The sequence below is a fragment of the Triturus cristatus genome, chromosome 4_2 (assembly GCF_964204655.1).
Source record: "Triturus cristatus chromosome 4_2, aTriCri1.1, whole genome shotgun sequence".
NCBI lineage: Eukaryota > Metazoa > Chordata > Amphibia > Caudata > Salamandridae > Triturus > Triturus cristatus.
Genome location: NC_140586.1, coordinates 815748032 through 815773995, shown reverse-complemented (window position 1 = coordinate 815773995; position 25964 = coordinate 815748032). Strand labels below are relative to the sequence as shown.

The 25964-nt window shown below is 46.1% G+C and overlaps 1 protein-coding gene across 6 annotated transcripts in view; it reads left to right on the top strand.

Annotated features, from left to right (window-relative positions):
• Window positions 1–25964, top strand: part of MAST2 (microtubule associated serine/threonine kinase 2) — a 1353759-nt gene that overhangs the window by 1164570 nt on the left and 163225 nt on the right. For all 6 annotated transcript variants that reach the window (XM_085602761.1, XM_085602760.1, XM_085602765.1 and 3 more), the window contains 2 exons: window positions 5537–5612; window positions 7869–8078. In XM_085602761.1, coding sequence (XP_085458887.1) covers window positions 5537–5612; window positions 7869–8078 — 286 coding nt within the window. The remainder of the gene's footprint in view (window positions 1–5536; window positions 5613–7868; window positions 8079–25964) is intronic.

The window sequence follows — 25964 nt, the reverse complement described above, 5'->3', positions numbered from 1 at the left end:
CATCTATTGCAGCAGATGTAAATCTATATTACATCTCGCCTGGCATCCTCAGCCCGCCAGAGGGGGTTTTCTGAAAGGTGTGGGGAGGAGGGCTCTCAAACAAAGGATCCGCGGGGAGCTCGTCACGCTCCGCGAGCTTCCAGGCAAACTAAATGCGCGATTAATTCATCTCGGAATGACCTCACCCTGCCCGCCCGAGGGGGTGCTTAGCGCCGAGTGAGTCAGAGGGCGCAGCTTAGCGTCCTTGCATCAGATACTGCCGCCAATGAGCTCAGATGAGATCAGTCTGGGTGGAAAGTCCCCTCCTCAGCGCCGGAAGCGGCAGGCCTCCCAGCTGATACCGAATAAGGGCTCTTTTTGATGTTGTCTACATTTTATTTCGAGAAAAAATTCCAGCGCTTACTAAAATATTTCAATACTTTTTAGAGAGTTTTTTTAATGTCAGTTTTTGAGTTAAATTATTCCTCTCTATTTTTCTCCGATGTTTGTTTGAGATCAAATTTACGTTCGAAGGAGATAATCTATGTGCTTTTACAAATCCAATGTAGCAGTTTTATTTGGTCAATAAAATGTGTATTGACATATAACAAAAAACGAGTTAGCAGTTTACAGTACTATTCACTTTCCTCCACACCTTTCCTTATCTTTCAGGTCATTTGGTAACCTTACCTGAAACCAAGTACTGATCCTTAACACATGAATTGTTTTCACCATATGATGAACCGCTCTTCTCAGACACAAGCCTTTTCTTCCTCTTTTTTTATACGTTCTTTTATTACATTTATGAAGGTGCAGAGTCATCATACAGTAACAATTACAGCAACTATGTTCCCCATATACAAGGTACTGCTATGCAAGTAGTCCATTAACATTATGCAACTGACCAGATTCTCATTGAGCCTTTTGTGGATAACCCCTTATTAACCCCAACAAGTCTTTTTTCAAAACCTGGTTTGCAGAAATTCCCTTTTGGTTGTTGTTTGGCAGAGGAAAGCTTAGTAAATCATTGAAAAGGAGCACAAAGCAGATACTTTAGGAAAAAGTAAATTGCCATCTATTGCACAAAATAAGTTTTAAAAGGAGGTGTAATCCTGGTTTCTTAGTGTGTGATTCAATTTATTAGGTGTGTGAATCCTGCAGAAAAGTAAGCAATGTAATTAATAAACTCTAAAGCAGCTTGTTTCTTCTCTTACAGGGTTGTACAACTTCTGTGCAGGCGTCTCTATGCTGAACATTCAGGATGTCCAGCTAATATACATTTGATATAATCCATTTATATGGAATTTATGTACATAAGCATTTGTTATCCTGAAAAATGTACATCAATCCGGCCCTCCTTTCGAAAGATTGGACACCCCTATGTACTGTAATACTGCAAATCACATAGAACACCTTTTGCCCCTAGCAGGGAATTGAGTAGCCTGGCGATACTGATAAAAACAGTGCTCAAAGGACAGTTTTTGCGAAGCTCTGCTGTAAATAAAATTAGTCACCGACATAATGCCTTTGAGAGGTTCTTTAGTGCAACAGATTAACACCTGGTGCTGTACTGTGATTGGTGGAGGTCACTCTACCACATAATTGCACCAGTGTGGATGGATGCTGGCGGTGGCTCTCTTACCTTAAGAAGTCACTCTCCTCAAGGTAGGCAAAGGTTCCATCTATAGGAGTAGGGATACATGTGATTATTTTTTTTCTCTGAAGTTCAAAAAGACAGATTTAAGTATTGTTGAATGGAACATGTCAAAATAATTTGTTGGAAAAAAATATATAAATGTTAAAATCTCATTAGCAAAGAAAAACATTTCAAAGAAATTATTTCCAGATTTAATCCCTTTTCTTCCTCCACATTTTTAAGCCATGCTTTTTGTGAATTTGCTTCTACCCTCTGTGTGGGAATTTCCCTTTTATGAGTCTTGTCTCATAAGTCATTCTCCGCTCTATAGCTAGCATTCCTCTTGCTCCCCTCTGTTGTTTATTATTTTATTTTTTTAAATTAAATGTTCATGTGTCTTTTCTGGCCAGTCATTAAAATGAGTGGCATAAAACAGTTACAAAATTCAAACCTGTACAATGTACAGTTTTGGATCTTTCTTTCTCAAAATATGAGTCCATTTTATTTATTTTGTTCAATTGTTGTAGTTTTTTTAATGATAAAATGCCTACTTAAAAATATCCTTACTTTAACGGAATTCAAATTCTTTTTCCTGTTTGTTGTTTAATTTCGTTTTTGATTTTTTTTTTATTCACATGATTACCTTTCTGAATTTTTACTTTTTTTGTCTTCCATCATAAGTTTGTAGGTCTCTCCTACAGACCGCTTAAGCTGTCTGTTGACCTAGACCTTTTATCTACAGTACAGTGTACTGAGTGCACTGTGGGCCGTCCTATTGCTTATTAATTGTTCTTACTTATCAACTTCATTTGCTTGCTTCTTATTATTGCCCTTCTTGTGTTTGTCCCACAATGGAGCATTTCTTCTTTACCATTATTTTCACTGCTGTTGGGATGCTCGCTTCTCGCTGTTGCTTTTCCTGCCCTTCTCTTCCTGCTTTGTGAGTTTTTAAAATTATTATTCATTTTGATTTGTGAGGACCCCGCAGATGCACACTGTTGGCAAGGCACTCACTCATCACCATTGCACCTCCGTCCCTTGCGCTGTGATTATTTAAAAATAAAAATGTATTCACTTTATTTTGCGAGTGCCTAGGAGCAGCTCCTTCATTTTGCGCTCCTGCAATTGCTTCCTTTGTAATACAATTGTTGCAAGATGCCTGTTATACATCTTGGAACAGTATGTGAAGCTTACAGAGAAAGCCAAACGCTGTGTACGTAGTGACGTTACGACGCATGTACTGCACCACCACCTCTCTTTTTTGTCACAGAAAATATTGTAAGACTTCCACCGGTCATGTTTGCTAATGCTTTAAAAGCAAGCATGGGCCAAACGTTTCGCCTTGCTATTTCATGCAAGACCTACTGACTGTGCTTCTGTTTTTTTTTTTTTTTTTTTGTAGATCCATAATCATATAATTATGCTCTAATTGGCTCAATTTTTGCCTGCTGCTTATGGGGTTTAGTTCGACTCTGCTTTCCAACAGAATCTGGTACTACAGAAAATTCACGTATCTGTAATATCGTGTTTTATCTTAAGATCTGCTTTAATTTCCACAGGGAGGTGAATTTGTGCTGGTGTCCTTAAACTTGAACTCGTCTCTGTGATGAGGCCCCTGGAATTATGCCTTAGAAGAGGACCAAGTTATGTGGCAGGATTGACTAAATGACGCAACACGAAAAGGCAATTTATGCGTCATAATGCAGCACATTTTGTGATAGTATTGCCTCAATATTTTGTATTTTTAACACTATCTGGGAAGGGTTTTACCTCATTAGTACAAGTTTGACACCCAAATAAAGCAATTGGTAGCAGAAAGGTTACCAGTCAATTTTTGTGAAGGGCCAACACTGTCTGGCAACAGTTGTCACTGCACTTTTAGCAACTTTTGATCTGTTTGAGGTAAAAACTTTTTTTGTTAAAATCTGCAGGTTATACAGCAGATGATGGATTATGTCGTAAAGGCGGTGAGTCCATAACTATGCCGATATATGAGTACCAGAAAATAGCATAATTCCAGTTGCTTGGACTATAATTAGCGAATTAACTTTGTTGTCTGACGTCAGCAGTTATCTTAAGTTCTAATCTTGGCAAGGCAAACTCAATCTTCCATCTTCCAAGGTCCATAAATCAAGAACAATTGAATTGATTAATAGCAACATGTTAATTACATTGTTTAGAAACTTTAGGAGTGCAGTGTGAAGCATTATAGAAAAAATTAAATTATTATTTGAACGGTGGCTCAGTTGACCGTGTAACAGGCATAAGAGCAGTTAAGCTCAGGTAAAGGAATAAGTAATAGCAGTAGTTGATGAAACTTGTACTTGGGAAGTTCCTGAAGTGGTAAAGATTCACACCTTATACACTTGCAGTAGAGAGACACTTCTGCCGCTCACAACTAAAGTCCCTTCACATAGAGCTCTGCCAGTAAGAAATCCTTTCCGAGGCTCATGAGCGAGTGAATGGGTTGCTGCAGTGAACTGGCATACCTAATGTATGCACCTCTGACTTATATTAACTGATAATCCAGACTATCAAACTCATGTACAACAAGGCCCCTCCCCCGTAACTGGAAGGAATTCCAGGCTTTCCATATAGGAGCAGTTCCCAGAGATACACTGGTCCAAGCTGCCACCCCATCCATAAAACTGATATTATTTTCCCATAGACCATCTTAACTGAGGTGGATGTTGGTGTGTGTATGTGGGCAGTGGGTTTACTTTAGGCTTCGTCTGGTTAAACTTGATACATCTCACACAAAACTTGTCACTTAAAAAAAAACAAAAAAACTTTTCTTCATATCGCATTATGCAAATTGAAAGCCTTCAATGTAATGCTATCTTTTCTGCAAATTTGTTTTAAAATTCTCAGTCTCTTTGTGTCAAATTGGAAAGGTTTGGAGGTTTGACCTCTCCCGAAGGAGATTTCAGCAATGCTCCAACTATGAGATTCGAGGTTATCAATGAAACCAATAATATTAAAGCCCAGTGTGTTCTCAGATTGGCAAACACTTAGAGAGAGTCTTCTAAACCGTACGCCTATTTTACGTATTCTATTTGGATATGCTAAATGCCTAACTGGATGTACTGGGTCTTCAATATAGGGAGTGTTTGTAAGTGAAAAGTGGTGTTCTGTGGGTTCGCCGTGTTCTTCCATCTGTATGCTTGTGCTTCTCTGGTCCTAGTTTTGTGGTTTCCAGTATTTGGCCTGCATATCCCATTCTGAAAAACAAGTCTGGCAGGCACACAATGTTATTTGTCTAAAATTCCCATCTCCCCACCCACCCTCAAGCATTGTATGGGCAGATACTTATTCTGATGTGGATTTTCACACAGCCACATTATCATGGAGGTCCAGCGATCTCTAGTGTTTACCAAGATGGCCGCCCATGGATTCATGGTCCACTTGATTTCATTTAAAGAAAGCTGTTCCTGATTACACACAACTGCAGACACTGGGATCTTTATTGGTGGTAGGCCACAAACCGTTTTGTAAAAATGTATGCTTACCAGACTTCAAGGAAATTCAAACTTTTTCATAATTTCAAATCTAGTTCAACTCCTACATAGACTAAGAGCAAAAAAGAAAGTAACACAGACACCTGCTGTCTAGTCTACAAATGACTACTTCTCGCTGTATATTGATAACTACATTTAATTGCATACACTTATTTACTTAATTATTTTAATCACTTTGCTGCACTAAGTAGCTTGCACTGCTATGATGGACTACAGTGCTTCCTCCGGTTTCGTGTGATGACCTGACGAGGTTTCCTAGAGTTGGTTGCTCCAGTGATTGTGATGGAATGGACTCAGTCGGTTCCGCACGCTTGGGGTCGTCATGCTTGTTTGATAAGTGATTCTGATAAGTAGTAGAAGGTTCTGTCAAAGTTTCTAATTTTTTCATTTTTTTGTTTTCCAGTCCTGGACGGTCGCCCATTTCCTACGACGGGGAGATCGTGATGATGAACCATGTGTATAAAGAAAGGTTCCCCAAGGTAGGGTCCTGTTTTTATCTGCGCAGGCGCAACACGTTTTGGGAGGGCCTGTAACAGAAATCCTCTTTCTCAGGGCAGCCTGTCAGCAGTTTTCTTTGTCATGCTGTAGAAGAAAAAAACACTTTGCTCGGGTAATAGCAGAATACACATTTATTTAGACGCATCGAAATCGTGTGTTCATGGAAGGAGGACATCGGCTACCAGACTCTTCCTGAGAGGGAAAACACAGGCAGTATATCTACTAATCCCCACGTAAGAGGAGGCCTATACATACATCATGGTTTACAGGTGTGTTACATCATTTAAGCAGAGCTTACTGCAATTAAAAACTGTTCTAGCTTCCCAAAACAAGATGGTAATTGAAATGCTTAACAGTTCATCCTTGTTGAGTGATGTGTGGTAAGCAAAGAGCAGGGACAGCGAATGTCTCAAAGCAGAAACTGCTCCTTCACCCTCTTCCAGGGTCGACATCATGAAAGGTGACCTGCACAGGTATTCCCGGTGTTGAAGAGAGGAGCACTGATCAGGAGGCCATCTACTCACACATGCATTTTCTTTTTGTTTAATCATCGTGGGCACTGTCCTATTTTTCATTTATCTTCCACAGTACACAGCTATTGTATTGGCTGCAAATTACCAGCATTAGTCCCATTCTTTTACCAACATTTTTTCATGGAATTTCAGAAACGTTGTGGTCTTTTTTCACCCAATAAATGTAAACCACCAGATGCATTTAAAAATAGAAAGAACTATATCTTAAATGAGAGCAAGAGAGACCGCTCACATTTGGAAAATGTGTTAACTGATCACATTGGTCCACTCATTCAAACTGTTCTATCCCTTTCTGAGTTAAAGACGAGACAGGGATAGTACGTGCTGTAGCCACGTAGATAGATTGTGAGTTCAGCTGAGCAGCCTGTGGAGGCCATTGACATTCCTCTTCTAGCTTGACATCTGTTCTAAGACATGCTCCAGCCTCGAGTAACTCTGCGCTACTCAGACAGGAGAAAGTACCACTCTGGCAAAGCTCAACCACAAATACAAATTTCTTGTCAAATAAAAAAAAGTGAGTACGCAAGATGAGTCAGATCTCAATGCACTGGGTCTGACAAACACAATACGGAGTACAAATGACCTGGTCATCTGCCTGTTACTGTTCTCTTCACTGCACTCTCGTGCACCTTCATACTATTTCAAACATTTTAAGTAATCTTTAACATGTTTTATACCCACCACCGATGCCGCTTGTTGACATGTGTTGTGCCAACTTTGAGTCTTCCTTGTGGTGATGCATTGTCTCCATGGCACATTTCAATATGTTTTGCAGCCCCATCAAGTCCACTGTTAACATTGTCAACTTGATTCTTCCTCGTCATCATCCATTGAACCCACCTTTAGTCCTTTTCGGTGACATTCATCATACCCAGCTCAAGTCCTCATTCTTCCTCCTCCTCATTCATTGTAACGAGCTTCAGTCCCCCTTGTCAGCATTTCTTGCACCCACCTTTATTCATTGTACCCACCTTGATTCTAATTTGTCGGCATTCACTGTACCTAACTTGATTCCCCCTTGTCAAAATTCATTGTACTTTCCTCGAGTCCTGCACGTCCGCATTCATTGTACCCAGCTTAAGTCCTCCTTCTTTGCACTCACATTGAGTCCTCTTTGTCGACATTGAGTGTACTCACCTTAAGTCCTCTTCATTACCGTTCATGGTACCCACGTTGACACCCTCCTCGTCGGCATTCATTATACCCACTTTGACTCCTACTCGTGTACTTTCATTGTACTCCCCTCGAGTCCTCCTTGGCTGTACCCTCTTTGACTCCTACTCGACGGCATTCATTGTACTTACCCAAAGTCCTCCTGGTCGACTTTAATTTTAACTTCTTTGACCCCTCCTCGTTGGCATTCATTGTACTCTCCTTCAGTCCTCCACATCCACATTTATTGTATACTCCAGGTCTATGATGTTGGTGTTCCTCATACTCAGAAGGAGGCCCGTTTGTCACCAATAGATGTTGCTGGAAATGTTAGCAGGAACAAATGATGAGCGGGACAGTGAGCCGGTGACTCTGGCTTCATGTAAACTTGTACGAATCTTTTTCATCCCCAAGTGAAACTCACTATTTCGGTTTGAGTCTTGAGTGAGGCGAATGAGAGGGTGCTGTTGAGACAAAAGCAGGAAGATGTCGGGTGTTGTATTGTCATTAGTTGGACTAGGCTTTCATTTATGCCATCGTTCCTTTTTGCAGGCCACAGCGCAGATGGAGGAGAGGCTAGCTGAGTTCACCACCTCAAACGATCCAGAGAATGTTTTGCCGTTAGCTGATGGGGTGCTCAGCTTCATTCATCATCAGGTGATCGAGCTGGCTCGGGATTGCCTGGACAAGTCAAGGGAAGGACTGATCACCTCCCGGTACTTCTATGAACTGCAGGAGAACTTGGAGAAGCTTTTGCAGGATGTAAGTAGTGGTCCTTGGAAGCCATCTTTCTGTGATATTTACTGCTGTGAATGCTAACCCTAGGTAAATGTATCACAGTGATGGTATGGGTATAGTGTATAAGAGTTTACAGTCCTAGTTTCTTCTTCATCACTCATGCTTCCTTATCCATTGGGTGAAAGCTTACTGAAACTCTGGTCCTAGCTTTGGCTCGTGCAGTACTTTCCGCAGGCTCTGATGGAATATGCCAAGATTTTTTGTACCCTCGCATTTAATGGTGGAATTTAGTTAGTGTCCAAGTTATTCATATTTTGACAGACAGGTGCACTGAGATCCAAGACGGTAAAGTTAATTGCCCTTCCTTGCACGTTATGCTCAAAAAGGGATGGGTGTATCTTTAAAACCCAGGTTTCTTCTTTCCAAATCATTTATCAAGAGACACAGGAAGGTCATCAAGACACACATGGGAAGGTCTGTGATGGGGGCATCGTTTTCAGCTAGTCTTAACTCTCTTGCCCCCAGGCTCTCACCTGATATTGCAAGTGCAGTGGCTGCCAGACCACAGCGGTAGAATGTTGGGTCAGTAGTGGACATCAGCCTAGTGGTGCAAGCGCTGCCATGCTTATGCCACTGTTCCACCTGGTGGAATCCATTAATCTCTTTTGGTGTTGTGTGGGACTGTTTGTGTGCTATTATGATTGGTGCTGTATGTGGCAGCCTCTGTCTGTTGGTTTGTGGACAAGGGTACTTGCCTATCCCTGGGGTCTATATCTATCTACCATTCCCAAGTCTGCATCAGGCACAGATTCCTCATACTGTTAACTTTCATACCATCCATTTGTATATCTCCCACCCCACCCCATTTCCCCTCTTGTTCCCTTCTTCCCACTGCCCTGTCACCTCTAGCATTTTAAGATGGTCTTATAGCATTATATAAAGTCCTGTACAAGCGGTAATCATAACTTCTCTGTAGTCCGTATGTTTTGCTTCATGTTAGGTGCTCAGTGTGTGAAGGTGCTGGTAGTGTTTTTTTCATGGTTACATAATTCTGTGCATGTCTGACTGAAAGTTTGTTGATCTGAGTGTGTTTGGACGTCTGTTTTTCTGTCTGCATATTTGCTTGTATGTGGCATCTGTGTAGCATGTCAGTGATGTTGTTTCTATGTGTCTATCTGCCCGCACTGTATATTTATAACAAATATATTGGCTGTAGCAACGTGTGTTTTAAAATCTTTCCTGTTGTCGTGTAGTTCCTATAAACCTATATAGGATCTGCTTGTTTAGACATCATACACTGTGGTATTGGTGTTCAGACTGATTCCAGACACCCCCACCAGGGCACCCCCACCAGGTATGTTAGCCTGTGTACCAGCTAGCTCACAGTGCCACTATGCACTCCTCTTACCAAGGGGAGAATAGTTCTTGGCAACTATCGAACATGGCAACTCTGTCCCGTCAGGGATGTGGAAATAGTACAGTACTTTTTGCTCAGTCACTTGTGCTCACTTCATCTCAGAGAAATACACAGAATAAATGGTGGGTACGTTTTCCAATAAGCATTTATTGAACCAGTGTCATTCTAATGTAAAATAGCTGTGCTGTACCAACCATAAGACAGAAACAGATGTAAATAATGGTTAGCATCAATAGAGTAAAAGGATGGTAGATTCCTACCATAGTGCTAAAACAATGAATACAGGTAGATCTAAAAATACTTGACAATAAAATGCATATTCCTACGAAGCTACCCTGACTAGATGTACCTAAATGTACATAGCATGTATGTGGGTGTAAAAGCCAAGAATTCCTCTAGGATAAAGTCAACCCCATTACCTGAAATAAGAGACTGTGGGACCCCGTCTTGGACTCTAGATGGACACGCCGATGTGAGACCACTGTGTGCTGCAGTGTCTGCGTGCAGGAACCTCAGCGCCTCACGTCAGTGTGTCAGTATGGAATTCCTTTTCACCTCTCCCTGCCTCAGCAAAGATATGGTGTATATATACCCAAAGTGATACCCTCAGGGGTTCTACCTTGCTGTGTCATGTCCGACTTAGGATGAAGGAAGGAATGACCCTCTTACATAGTTATTATGCAGGAGATGGTAGTCCGGCTGAGTAGCCGAGAATCCTCATGCATAATGGATAGGGCTTGTTTTCAGGGGAAATCCTACGTCCTGTAAGCAATACCGTAAGTAGGCAAAAGGTCAGTCCCAAGAACCGTTATGGTAGGGGAGAATATAGGTGAAAGGTTAGGTGATTACCTGAGCCTATATTGGGGTGCCTATATGAAACATAACACTGTGAGCTCTGATGGGTTAGGATCCACATTCCCTGGTAGACTCACTCATTAGAAGTGGGCCATGGTTTTTATAACTCTCTGTGCTTCTGGAGCAGAACATGCCCCACTGCCTCAGGAAGCAGAAATCGCCAGTGACCATTGGTATTCCTCACCTCTGATCTTAGCATCTCGTGCCTGCCGTCCTCCTCTGTCCTTACCTTGAATCAGATTTCTAAAGCTGTATCTTCGCTCTGCCTTCGATAAAGGAATTCTCCTGACTCTGGGCCCTGCCTCTTCCTCTCCGGTCACAGTTACACCTCTGCATCCCCCTGCGTTAGGGCCATGGGAAGTACTGGGCAGTCCCAGGATGTTGGTCCAGGATGTACTCACACCATGGGGCACCTATTGAGTATCTATGAGACTAGTCCCAGGCTGTGCCCTTGCACTTCAGCAAACTAATGGACAGTACACTGCTGACAAAAAGCAGAGCAGCAGTGTTGTGGGTGACGTCGGCGTTAAGCACCTACCACACCTAGGGGTCTCTTGAGGCTCTAAGGGATCTCTTGATCTTAGCTAGAGGTGTGGCACAGCGGCCAAAGCGACTAACTCTGGAGCACAGGGCTCGTGGTTCGATCGGTGGCAGCTTAGCTCAGCATCATGTGACTCTGGGCAATAGTTCACTTAATCTCCCCGACGGCCCCAGCGCCTTGAAAGCCTCAAGGACTCAAGGAGGTGAAATGTTCGCGCTTTACAAATAGGAATTATTATTTCTGGTATTGCTTTCAGAGTCACCGTTCTAACTGGCAGCACATCTGGGTGCACCAGAAGTGGCTCACCCAGTACTACCTCGTAAATTAATCGTCCGATGTGTGTGTGGTTGCTGTGCGTAGCTTCTGTGTGCGGCTGCTGGTGGCTTCTGTGTGCGGCTGCTGGTGACTACAGTGCGCGGCTGCTGGTGACTGCTGTGCGCGGCTTCTGGTGTCCGCTAGTGACTGCTGTGCGCTGGTTATTGTCTTTCCTGGGGGTGGTCAGTCATTTTGACGCACTATATTGCCTGGTCCATATGTTGCTGCTGGTAATTACTTCACGATAAATTGTCTGATTTGGTGTTGGCTGCTGGTTAATACTGCAGAATTAACTGATTGAGCGGGAGGGTGGCTGCTGGTTATTACAGCAATATATCTGTCTGGTTTCAGAATGACTATTAGTGAATAATGTGCAATACAGTGCCCGCTCCGGGGATGGCTGTTTGATGGGAGCGATACATTTGCATGATATATCAGTCTTCTGTGTATGTTATTCAAATAATTAGCGACTGCTTGCTTATCTGAGAGTAATCCTTGGCGATCCAGAAGCAGGTCAGTGGTGTATATGCGTGGGGAGCATCTCTTCTATAAACCTGTGACAGACACACTAGGCACTGTGGCTTCCATCTATCACAAATGATTTTAGGGAAGGTATGTGTAACGAAGCATTTTATGTAGCTTTTTAGAAAATGCCAATAAGGTTTTAAGCGGCCCCCATTGGAGTTGCTTCTTTTGGTGGGATTATGCAGGCGGAGAAAATTAAGTTAATGTTTCTGTTTAAGTGAAGATCTGATGTTCTCCCTTTTGCACTTGTTTGGGTCATTTTAGATGTCACTGATGTTAGTTTGTCTTTTGTTGCGTTCTGCGATGTCACATCCTGGAATGTTATTGATGCTAAAGTTCATGTGACATCACTACTTGTGATACTGTTAATTCGACTGATGAGGACTTGTCCTCGCTGACTTATGTTACCCATCTGAAGTTTGGGCCCCCCCCCCACACACATAATAAACAATATCTACATACACACAAATCTCCCTTCCCATACAAAAACACCCACCACCCCCGGACACAGTCTCCCTTCCCTCACACTATCCCCCACATACACACAAACACTGCCCCTTCCTCTCCCGCATCTACTACCCCCTCCAGACAAACACACTATTCCTCTCTCTCTGCACACATACAAGCCCCTTTGGGCACAGCGAAACACTAAGCTGTACATGAGGAACTGACATCAACACCCCCACACCATCTCAGATACCTCCTCACACACCATCACGCACATTCCGTATCCTGGCCTCACCATCTGGCCGACATGAACACACATCCAGATGCATGCCACCCACCAGCACCCCTTTACACAACATTACACATCACACTAGTGCACAATCTTACCAACACACACACGTAAGCACACTTCAAGAAGAGAAGTAGTGCCAACGCCAAGGCTCTTTCACTACTAGGTGGCCTTGATGCTCTGCCCTAGCAGGTACCCACGGGCTCCATCATTACAAGGTGGTGTTGATGCTCTGCCCTAGCAGGTACTCACGGGCTCCATGCCTACATGGACATTATTTATTTTATTTACTTGAGTTTTATATAGAGCTCGCTAGACCCGGAGGTATCAGAGAGCTTTACATGAGGAGAGTTACATAGGTTACAAGTTACACATTGTTACAGAAGGTGCATCAATTACAAGTTACATCCGTTGGTTCATGGCGTGTAGGAGGGTAATTGGGTAATGTAAAAGGGTAACGGGGAGGGAGATTAAGCGGAGCATAGGCATAAGGATAAACAAAGCAGGCAGGGGAGAGAAATTCAGGGGAGAGAGGAAAGGAATAGGGGCGGTAGGCAAAGAATGAAGGAGGGAAGAGGTGGGGGAGGGGGTAGCAGATACAGCGTGGAGATGAGGCGTTCGGCTGGGTGGGAGATGGCTGCCCGCAGTAAAGGGATCATTCCCAGTCCTCCATTATGTGTGAATCCCTTGTCGCGGTGGACTCTCTCAGTGGGGTCGCTGAGACTCCAGGGCAAAGATGCTGGATCCCTCCCCAACAAGCGGTGAGTGGTTCATTGGTCACGGGCACACTCAGAAGAATGAAGGAGGGAAGAGGTGGGAGAGGGGGTAGAAAACCCAGTGTGAACACAGTGTCCGACGTCCGGCAGTGTAGGAGACGGTTCCCAGTGGTAAGGGGATCAATCCCAGTCCTCCACTATGTGTGACTCCCTTGTCACTGTGGACTCTCTCAGAAGGGTCTCTGAGACTCCAGGGCAAAAATGCTGGATCCATCCCCAACAAGGGGAGTAGGAGTGCTTTGGACAAGGGCATACTTATGGGGGCCATTTTAGGGAGACAGGCTGGTAGAGAAAGGCACTCACTGTAGAAGGGGAAAAGCAATGCGCTGATTATATGAATCTGTAGGTCCCGGTGACTCTGAGGCTGATTTTCTGTTAATCCTCTTTTCAGATGTGCGGCAGGCCCGGATGCAGGGTCATCCTCTCACTGTGGTGATATGTCCCTGGCGGGCGTCATTTAGAGGTCAGGAGAGGCGTATCCCGTTCGAAAATGATATCTAAGTTTTCCATGTTGGCCCAATTTGGGTACCATCCGGTCCTCAGAACTCCCATCACCTCTACGCTGTAGATACTAAAGGGGGCCTCCTTTGGGGTGATTGCTTTTGACCCCTGGCGACGATCTTCAGCAGGCGCCATGTTTGGGTCAGGCGCTAAAAAAAAAAAGAAAAAAAAAAGCTCTTGTATAATATTGATTTAAATGCCATAATAGTCTAAGGAGGACAGTGTCGGGAGTCCCCAGCCTCCCGGGCTTACCATTGGGACTCCTCGTGCTCCTGGTGATGTTTAACAATACCCCGGCTCACCGTGTTTATTCTTGCGGTGAGTGTCAGCAATGGCAGGTAGGAACCTCCTAGGATCGGTGTTGTCTCCTCCCAGCGTGGGGCGCGCCCCCTCCGTACCAGCGGGCTTCACACAGCGCCTCAGCTGTGTAACTCTTGAATGATGGCTGCTCTCATGGTGAGAGAAGGTGCTGTTTTTCAACTGCTCTGCTTTCTCGGGACAGACGAGTCCGGCTGTGCCTATTTTGCCGTATGCACGGATATCTCCACAAAGGTCGATCGGATACGGGTCAAATTAATTTCCAGGAATCCGCTTGTCATCTGGTGGCGGGATCGTTGCTTTAGGAAGAGAAACAAAGCGTTGGAGCGCTGTTTAGGAGGTTGGAAAGAAAGTTCAGTACGGAGCAACAGCTCCGAGCGGCCATGATTGGGCTGGCTACTCCTCCAATCATTTATTGTCCAAGTGACGGGAGTGCTAGGGTGGTGTAAGACAGACGTTTATTTTAACAGAGGTTCAGAAAACAGATTATAAAGACGCATTCATGTACTATACATATATGTATCATGGATTGATTTGAAAATAAATTACATATCTGCCTCGATCAGGAACACAGTAAAGAAGGAGTATTCAAGTGGGCGTTTGATAAATATCATTGGGGTCTTTTTGTATCAACGGGTCCATGGTCTTTGGTCCCCACCCACCCCCGCAGGTGTGTCCCTAAACAAACCCAAGAACATTCCAAACCTTGTATTTTTCTTTGCTAATGAGTACAAAACATATAACCGGTCTAGAGGGTTTGAAACCCGATTGTTTCAAAACCAATAGAAAAGGGAAAATGCATGTTTATTTCACAAGGGAAGTCATCTTAGAAATAAGTGGCCACTTGATAATCATTTCAGTATTGGGTTCATGACCACACTGTTTCACGCAGTGACAAATTACCGTAGACAAGACATCTCGGGGGTGGGGAGGGGGGGGGGAGGGAGGTGTTTGCCATGGACTCTATACAGCAAGTTCTTTAGATAACTATACATCAGTCAGGTCTGGTGGCTTAGTGGACTGATGCGTCCACTGTAGAGGCCTGTCTCTGACCTCATGGTCACCGGTATAAATCCTGATGGGTCCACTTAGCCTTTCCTCCTTCTGAGGTCGATAACATGAGTACCGTTGAGTAACAAGAAATATCAATTTCAAAATATCTTTATTGAGAAGTTTTATACAAATAAAAAGAGAAAACAGAACAGGAGTTGGGATCAGGGCCAAGGGCCAAGGGCCCCTAAGTACATATGACTGTGCTTCATCGGGTCAGCAAACAGCTGTCAACATTAGACGAACCCCTTGCCAGTGATGTCACCCCTAAATCTCCAACTCCCGAAGAGGGAGAGGAAGAAAAAAGAGCAAAGAAAAGAAAGGAAAGAGGGTGAAAGGAGAGACAGAAAGGGGAGAGAGAAAAGAGAGTTATCCGGCGCCTCTAGCATCTTAATCATATAACATATTACAACATCAAGTGTCCGACCAAGTCAGTAACCATGGTATGATGACCACATGGGAAGTTTCTTCCAGAAAGTGAAGTCATGGCGGCTTATGAGAAGCAAAATAGTCATCCAGGGTAGACCATATGTTCCTCGTGGAGGATTTCCAGGGTGACTGTTGTAGAACAATATTGTCTGCTCCCCTGAGGTGAATGACCCAGTTCAGCCAACACTTGTAAGAGACCTTGCTAGTATCCTTCCAGTTGGTGAGTATCATTTTAACTGCAGAAATCAACAGTAGGTCAAGGAGAGCACGATCCCCCTCCGAATGCAAATCCTCCTGTAAAAAAGCAGTTACCACGGACAATAGGGACCTAGGAAGAAGACAGTTAAATAAATTAGACAAAAACAGATAGACCTTGTCCCAGAAGGGTTTCACAACCGGGCAGTGCAGAATAAGGTGAGCCAAGTCCCCTTTGTCTTGCTTACAATTCCAGCACACATCATCTTCCCGGATCCCCATGGAAAACAGCCTAGCCGGTGTCCAAAAGGCTTTGTGTAATAGCCAAAATTTCGTTTGGGAGAGGACTGGGGAAATCTTATTATGTGTGACTGATCTCCATAACTGGGGCCAAGAATCGTCGGATAGCTGAGTATCAGAGAGTCCCTTCCAGTAACTTACCACCTTAGAATTAAGCTTGGAGGACTTTGGGCGCAGAAGTCGATAGATTTGGGAGACTTGATGACCAAGCCTATTAAGTTTTGCCACAAAGTTGGGTAGCGATGGGGAGCTGGGAGACACTCTGGATTTCGTAATGGCAGCCCTCACCTTCAGGAAATTATAGAATTCGATGTCAGCCAAGTGGAAGCGGGCTTGAAGTTCCCTGAATGTCAAAGGGTATGTGTCATTAACCAATTGGTGAGGAAAAAAGATACCTCTTCTACACCAAGAGTCAAGGAGTAAAGGCTCACCATTATAAAGGAACTTGGAGTTTAGCCAAAGGGACTCCATATTGGATCCCCTCATACCAACCTCCAAGGACCTATCCATTCTTAAGAGAGCCAGTTTAGTATTCCTAAAGATGGATCTGGAGTGGGTGGCGACAAGGCGGTTGGCCGTGAGAACTGACAGAGGACGTATGTTCTGTAAAAGAGCCCCTTCCACCTCCAGCCACACCGGCATATAGTGATCAGGAGGAGAGACCCAGAGCAGACCCTGCCTCGCTAGAAAGGCATATTGGTATAGACGAAAGTCAGCCAGGTTAACGCCGCCCATTGACTTGTCAAGCCTCAATTTTCGGATGCTGATTCTGGCTTTTTTACCACGCCACAGAAAGGATGTTAGAAGAGTATCTAATTTATGGTGGAAGGAGTCGGTCAGTAGCAATGGCAACATACTTATGAGGTAATTAACTAAAGGAGTAACCATCATCTTGATAGTTTCAACTCTCCCCCACCACGTGATGAATTTAGGGGACCAGGTTTCCAAGAGTGTTTTAATTTTCTGTAGGAGTACCTTTTCATTTTGATACAGGGTGTCCATGATATTATTACCAAATTCAATCCCCAGGTATTTAATAAAACTCGACTGCCATGCTAACCCAGAGTCCCCCAGTATTTCGCTAGTACAAAAAACGTTCAGTGGTTTAACCTCCGATTTATCTCTGTTAAGTTTGTACCCAGAGTGCAGAGAATATTCTGCGATCGTCTCCATTAGGGCAGTAATGGAGGAGTCTGGACGCTCTGTAACTATCAAAATGTCATCCGCGTACGCGGCCAGTTTGACACGGATACCGTTGATATCCACACCCGCAATGTCCCTGTTAAGCTTGATAGCCTGAAGAAGGGGTTCTAGCGCCAGGAGAAAAAGTGATGGAGACAGAGGGCATCCCTGCCTGGTACCCTGATATAGGGGGAAGGGTTCCGAAAGAGCCCCATTGACAGCTATACGTCCAGTCGGTTTTAGGTAAAGTGACATAATCATTTTAATAAAGTCTTTCCCCAAGCTAAAGGAGTGCAGACAACGCTCCAAGAACGACCAAGAGACTCTGTCGAAGGCCTTCTCGGCATCTAATGTGATGGCAATCGAGGGTACAGTTTTGGTTGCAGCGTTTTCTAATTCGTGGCATAATAAACGTGTGTTGTCATTAGATAAACGGTTACGGAGGAACCCCACCTGGGAATTGCTTATTAATTTATGAAGGACCGAATTGAGCCTGACCGCGAGAATTTTGGCATATATTTTGCAGTCAACATTTATAAGCGAGATGGGCCTATAATTTTTTGGGAGAACAGGTTCCTTCCCCTCCTTGGGGATAACTACAATGTTAGCTTCAGTCATAGAGTCGGGTGTGTGTCCAGTATCAGCCATATGATTAAAAACCTGTTTCATAGCAGGACCTAATTGGGTTAAGAAAGACTTATAGAAGGATGCCGTAAAGCCGTCTGGCCCTGGAGCTTTATTTTCCTTCAAGGACCTGACCGTTTTATCTATTTCCGAGCTGTTGATTTCCATAGCTAGCATGGCAGAGTCGTCTTCTGAGAGTCGTGGCAGATTAAGATCACGGAGAAAGGCAGAGCACTTCTCAGTGTCGAAAATCTGATTATTTGAGTATAGGTCCTGATAGAATTGTTTGAAAGTATTGAGAATGGCCTTGTGAGTTGTGTGGGTTAGGTTATTAGCGTCCTTGATAGAAGAGATTACGTGTTGGTTTTGTCTATGTTTAAGATATGAAGCCAAAAGTTTCCCCGCCTTGTTGGCCTCGCAAAGATTCAATGCCTTAAATTTATTAATCCACACCCCCGCTCGTTCTCTCAATATCTTATTGTATTCATACTTCTTCTGTGTCAGAGTCAGAAGTAGAGTAGAGTCATTCAAGGAGGCAATATGGGCGGACTCTAAGTCTCTAATTTCCCGTTCTAATTGAAGAAGTCCCTGGTTCAAACGTTTATTTATTTTTGTTTTTATCGCAATGATTAGCCCCCGTATAGTGGCCTTCAATGCGTCCCAGTGCGTGTTTATATTAGTATCAAGACACCTTGTTGTGGTCAAGGTATTCTGAAATGGCCTCCACAATCTTTTTTTTATCTTCAGGGTCCGATAGGACATCGTTGTTGAACCGCCACCGTTTGGGAGTTTGTTCTCTGTGGCTTCCGGTTAGGGTAAGAGAGATGCAAGAGTGGTCGGAAATCAATCTTGGAGCAATATCAGAGGACTCAATGAGGCAGGTGTATGCGCCGGAGACAAGGATATAATCAGTCCTAGTGTATGAATTGTGAGGGGCCGAGTAGAAGGTATAATCCTTTGAGTCTGTTTGTTTTTGTCTCCAGGGATCTTTAAGGTTAAATTTAGAGCAAATAGTGGTGAGCTCAGCGTGTGCGCTTGTGGGATGGTATTGGCAAGTGGACTGTCTGTCAATTATCGGGTCCAGGGGGAGATTGAAGTCCCCTGCCATTATTATTAAATCTTCCCGAGGGATACCATCTAGCTTGTCAGAGACGCCAGACCAAAAGGTGGGGTCATCTGTGTTGGGCCCATAAATATTGATCACATGTATTACGTCTTCGCCCCTCCTCAAGTGAGTGAGCAAGAAACGGCCCTCATCGTCGTGCTGGGAGGATTCTAGCGTGATGTTAGCAGATCTCGAGATCAGGGTTAAGACCCCTCGCTTCTTCTTAACTGCCGATGAACATGCCAATTGCGAAATCCAGTTGCCTCTCACCAGATTATTGTCTACTTCGGAAAGTTTAGTCTCCTGTAGGAGTACTATGTCGCTTTTGGTTTTGGCTAAGTACTCTAAGACCTTACGTCTTTTCACAGGGTGGTTAAGGCCTTTAACATTTAGAGAGGCTATCTTCAGGTCGCTCAAAAGGACCCCTTGTTTGTCAATGGTCATGAGTAATGTATCTATATGGTGAAATCAACAAGTATAGGTCGTGACATAAGGACAAATGCGAAAATTCTAAAGACCCCAGCGCAGGCCCAATGTGGGCACCAATATAAACATACAACCACAACTGTATTACACATCTGGAAACCGGACAATTCCATCCCAAACAAAGCATACGGTACATAGGCCACTTGACATGTCTAGAGAGTATGAGGCGCCAGATAAAGAGAAGAGACAGGCAGAAGGAGAAAAGGAAAGAAAAGAGAAGGCGGAAGGAAAGTAGAAGGAGAGCACATGAGGAAGCAATTGTGAAAACCATAAAAATGGTCATATAAACGTGGGCGCTCTCAACCCAAACCCCCCCCACACCCACCCACCCCACCCCTCCCTCAAAACCTAGCATGTGGGAGGTGCGACGACAGAAGCGTCCACCCGCCCCCCAGGGGAAACAACATGGTCAGAATATATACATAAACATACCTTCCCAGTATCCAACTCTCAAGAGCCGTTGGTAGAGAATGCAATTCGAATACAAATAACTGTCGACATATCAGAGAGGCAAATCAAACAGATAAAGATCTGTGCAACCCACGGGACACAAATACCAAATGAGCCAATACTTCGCATCGGAACACCTGAACAGGGCAATAACAAGAAGAAGAGCAGAGGAATCAGTACATGCGCTACGCTGGGCCTGGTGAGGATTTTCTCTTGCTGGCCAGAAGTTGTGATGAGTCCATGTCCTGAGTAGGAGGGCCCTCTAGAAAGGACGCGAGGGCTCCGGGGTCATTGAAAAAGAGGTGTTTCCCCCCCTCGGTGATCTTGAACCTAGCAGGTCCTACGAAGGAGAACAGGATACCTCTGGATTTCATTTTGTCTCTCAGACTTAGGAACCCCCTGCGAGTATCCACAGTAGGTTTCGAAAAGTCTTGGGTAAAGATGATTTCGCTACCCTTCCAGATGAGATGATGATTTTTCCTGGCGTGGGCAAGTATTGCTTCTACGTGGCGAAAACGCAGAGGTTTACAAATGATTGGACGGACCCCCTGCCGAGAGGAGGATTTGAAAGAAGGGATTCTGTGTGCTCTGTCCAATTCAAAAGGCTGATCGAACGTTATGCCAGTGAACTTAGGAATCCAATCCTCCAGAAAGGCTAAACAGGAACCCAGAGGATCCTCTGAACCCTCCGGAACACCAAGAATTCGGATGTTGCCCCTACGATTGCGGTCTTCCAACTCGGCCGTCTGTCTTAGGAGCATAGAGGATATGTTCGACAAGGCTTTCGTCTCCTTACTTGACTTGGAAACAATGTCCTCAACATCACTGATCCTCTGTTCAGCAACGGAAAGTCTGTTATTCACTGCATTCATGTCTGCTCTGATGGCCGTTATCTCCAGCTGTATAGTGTCAGTAGTTTGTTTGGTCGACTTGGCCAATTCATGGACATCAGCCAGCTTTTTCAGAATTAACTCCAAAGTGCTATTGATATCTGGTTTCATTTTGATAGGAGAGTCTGACTGTGAAGGATCACCTTTGTTTCTCTTGTGTACCAGCTTAGATTCGCGATCAGCCATTCTGGAGGTCGTGACAACAATTGGATAAGTAGCTGGCCTGTACACCCGGCTTGCAATATTGACTACCGACTACCAACAGCGCCGAGCTCGGAAAGAGAGAGTGGCAGCGTCGACTTTATGAAGGTCGCATAGTATGCGATAAGCCGGCAGACCAAATGGACAAAACTCTGCAGCCGGCCGACCAATCACAGAGGCATGAGGGGGTTAGTCGCCAAAAGGCCGTGCGGCAGAGCCACAGAGGCAGCAAGAGCCATAATAAGGTGGACAGGAACACGCAGCTACAGGGCCAAAGCCGTCCCCAGCCCGGTGACCCAAGCCTACCCTCCGCTGAATCGACGGTTGAATCGCCCCTGGAGCGCACAGGACACGGGGCTCAGCGTGGCCGAGTCTGATACACGATTCCTTCCCTCCGTAAGTCCCCAATCCTAGATTGCGTCAGAGCTCATGGGACCAGGAGTGGGAACAGTGGGAGTCAAGCTCAGGTGATTGCGCGCTGCTATCTGGGAGGGACCAGCCAGACACAGTCCATGACTTGGGATGGGTTGGAACCAGGGTCGCGCTGACAATATTGTGAATAACCCTCTCCTTGGTAGGGTTTATCTGAGTAGCGCTGGATAGATGAGTTAAATTACTAGCGCTTGGGATCTCTCCGTCTCGCCGTCACCGCCGCCATTTTAAGGTCAGGCATGTCGATGTAGTGGCAGCCAGCTCGCAGAAACAGCAAAGGCGCCGAGTAAACAGTGCCAGAAGGCGCCAACAATGAGATTAAGCAGCCATGAGAGTTAATACATGCAGGGTACTTGCAGGTAGACCACGGGTCTGTCGATCGGGGACATCCCGCTCGGACTAGCGGGGAGGGGCCATCTTGTTTTCTTCCTCCGCTTCGCGCCGCGATGCAAGAAGCCTCGAAAATAGCCTGTGCAGGGGCCGCCGCTGGTATCAGAGGGCTCCTCTTGTGCCCGGCATCTTACGTGGCAGGATACGCTCGGCCTGAATCGCGAACAGTCACCACAGGGCACGGGAAGGGCAGCATTTTCCCCCGGACCAACGGAGCGACGGAGTCAGGCGGCCATCTTGACTGCCGTCCAAGCCACGCCCCCGAGTAACAAGAAATATCTGTTATCCAGCGCCAAGATACCTTTTTGGGTGAAAATGCACCTTAGAAATACTTACGTCATGTCATCCGCAGGCGGCTCCTCCTCCTTTGCTGTGTGACTCCGTAAAGCATACATTGAGGGCGGTGCAGTATACATTGAGAGCGGCACCTGTAGTGCTCCAGGGTGGACGCCATAGAGCGCAGTGCCTTGATGACAGGAGTCCGAAATCCTGCCAGCTGATCCTCCACCTTTCCAGTACCTTAGTGCTCCAGGGTGGCCTTCATAGAGCACAATCTATAGGTGACAGTGGCCTCTGCCTCCTGCTCCTCCGGCTTTCCTGGCGCCTTAGTGCTCCAGGGTGGCCTTCATGGAGCACAATCTGTAGGTGACAGTGACCAGTGGTCCTGCCGTCTGCTCCTCCGCCTTTCCTGGGTGAGTCCATATAGCATTCATTTGTGGGTGGCACTTGTACTGCTCCTGGGTGGGATCCTAGACCCATGTATTGACTGTCACACTCCCTTGTTTGGGTGCTGGCTGCACCTCCAGGGGGTTGTGCCTCTGAGGGTTCTGGTTGGACCCCACATGCCCTGTGCCCTTACCAGTGCCTGCACTGGAGTCGGATCTGTGCTGTTTCTGGATGGACTCCATTGAACACTCACCCGGGTGGTCTCCAGTGATCCACACTGAATAGTAGTTTCAATATACGATCCCTAAAAGATGGTAAGGGCGGCCCCTCATGCGCTAGTGTGTCTATTCTCAAACTATGCAATCCCACATTCTTACGTGCAGCAGCACCACTGCGCCATGTTTAGACCATGTCTCCAAACCTCAGGCGGCTCGCCCAACTCCTGCCATAGGCTATTCTACGTCCCACCGAACATTAGGAAAGGGTGCCAGGAACCCAAAGCAAACCGTAGAGCATCACCCATCATCTGGGGTATGAATCGATGTGTAACTTGTGCAGTGTACTGAAATACAACAAAGCTTGGTGTGTGCGTATGTCAGCAACAGCTTGCAATACATATTAAACATAAGGAACCGTTTGTAATTAAGATACAACTTCACTGTTGATTTTACCTGGCCGCTTGTCTCCCTCTCATCTTTAAGGTTAGCATCATAGGGGCATATGCATCAACCAAACGAATACCGATTCCTTAATTGCGAAAAACAAGGAATCGCCATTAAGGAATCGGTATATGGCATGCATCAACAGATTCGGTAAAAATTAGCGATTCCTTAAAAATCGCTAAATTTACCGATTTCTCAATTGCGGGGCATGCAAACTCCCATTAGCAAATTGTGAGTTCGGTAATACCGAAGTAGCTAATAGCGAGTTCGGTAATACCGAGTTAGCTATTAGCGCATCGGTAATAGCGAAATCGCAAATGACCGCGTCGCTCCGGGAACGTGCAGATGACATCACCAACCAGGAAATACTGCTGCCCCACCCACATAGCCTCGACAGAGGAGCAGACAGGAGCTGGGAAGGAAGACTGCCTGTGCAGAGTGAGGCCACACCGACTCTGCAAATCCCAAGACACACACATCATGGCGCAGGAAGTGCCATCCAGCGCTGAGTCAGCACGCAAGCAAAAGCGGAAATTCTCGGACAGGGAGCTTGAGTACCTTATCGAGGGAGTCTCCAGCAAACACGACCGCCTCTTTGGCAAGCTGTCCCTCAAGGTGCCTGAGCAGGAGAAGCGGCGCATTTGGCTGCGCATCCGTGAGAGGGTGAATGCAGTTGGCGTCACGCCCCGCAGCATCGAAGACCTCAAAAAAAGGTGGTACGACCTGCGGAAGCGTGCCAAGGAGAGGATTGCGGAGAGGCTCCGGGAGGCGAGCAGGACTGGAGGCGGACCATCTACAGCACCATCCAACACAGCCCTGGAGGACCTGATGGAAGGGACCATAGAGCGGGAAGCCATCGTGGGGGTGACCCAGATGGACACGTCCGGCGCAGCCACAAGTGCCCAAGGTAAGATGCATGCCTGTGCCCACACCCAGCATAGCGTAAATCCATTTCCATGCCCCCAGCCCGATCTCAGTGTGTCTGCAGCTCTGGCACACACAGCTTTACACATGACACTAGTGCATCATGGGAGTTGTAGTCTAGTCAGCCCAGTGTGCATGTACAGGCGTAAATCCAATGACCATACACCACATCAGTTGAACATGGATGGAGAATGTTTATTCAGTGGACCACAGAGGGACATTTATGTGTACTACACTATGTAGGTGTAATTATCCCACTAACCATGCACTGTTTCACACACAGATGCATCACCTGGGGATTCGGACGACAGCGGGCAGCTGATCATCTCCGAAACACCCGTCGAGTCCGACCAGGAGACTGCGCAGGACGCGCATGCATCACCTACACCTGCCACCCCAACAGCACCACCTCCACCAGCACCACCAGCAATGCCACCAGCGCCACCAGCACCACAAGCAACGGCACCAGCCAAACAGGCTGCAGCTACAACAGCCACAATAGCGCAGAGGCGCAGGTCCCAAGTTGCGCCCTTGCAGGAGATGGAAACACCCTCCTCGCAATTGGCACCCAGGCAGCGCACCAACACACCACCTGATGCACCACCTGGAGGCGCAAGACGCGCACGGCGGCGCAGGGCTCGTCGAAGTTCCGTCTCCTCAGCCGAACAGGATGTCCCAGCAACTTCTGCAATCGAGGAGAGGATGCTGCGTACACAGCGCCAGCAGGGACGACATGTGGCAAACATTAGCTGCAATATCGTGCGCCTTGCTAGGGAGATGCGCGCCATGACTGCAGCAGTTACGGACATGAGCACGGCGGTCAGGGACATGACCACTGTGGTGGCAGAGGGCAATGCTCAGCTCAGGGAGGAGGTACATGAGCTCACCCGTGCCATGAGGGAGGGCCATGAGTGCCATGAGAGCAGGCACCGGCAGCAATTGTTGCGTTCCGCCGCCGCTACCAAGGCTATAACACGGCACAGCAACAGCACCACAGTGTTGGCACGCCGCTCAGTGTCCCTGCAGGTGGACCTTGGCCACTTCTGCGGGGATGTAGCGAAGTCACTAGGACACATCACCACTGCTGTGGAACACCTTCAGAGCAGCACATGCAGTGCTGCTGCTTTGGGAGGGGATGACGCCAGTGAGGCTGCCTCCAGTGTCAGCAGCGTGTCACTGGCAGAGGCCAGCACCAGGCGCCGCAGTTCGCGTGCCTCCACGGGGCCAGGCCGTGGTGAGGCATTGGATACACCTGAGCGGAGGCTTGGGGTACGTGGGAAGCGCCACTAGACAGTTGGACATGCATGCAGGACCATGGTGGGGCAACCATGGACATCCACTTACTGAGTATGCGCAGGCGTGACTTTAAGGCACCTTTTATTTACATTTATGCAATTGGAGCATGATTTACATAGCTAGTTTTGTTGCACAAACCTCAGTGCTACTGTGCATCAAACAGTTGCACCCCAAACTAACTTGTAATGTCTCTTTTTCAAATGTTTCAAAAATGATTTTGCATTATGTATGTCCGCCTCCTATGGCCCTCTGCTGTGTTAGGGATGTGTGCCTGTCGTTGTTGGCCAGGTGGTTGGTCATCCCGGTGGTCGTCATCCCTGTCCACCTCTATGGGTATCCCCCTTCTGGTGGCAATGTTGTGCAGCATTGCACATACAGCAATTATCCGGCAGCATGTTTCAGGTTTGTATAGCATGGCGCCGCCAGTCTTGTGGAGGATTCGGAAGCGACTCTTGAGAATCCCAAAAGTCCTCTCTATTACATTCCTAGTGCTGATGTGTGCAGCGTTGTAGCGATGTTCCTGCGGGGTTGCTGGATTGATGTATGGGGTGAGTATGTATTCCCGCAGGGCGTAAGCACGGTCACCTAGAAGATAGAAGCATAGACTTAGCATTGGTGATGTACATACATGTGTGGTGTTGGTG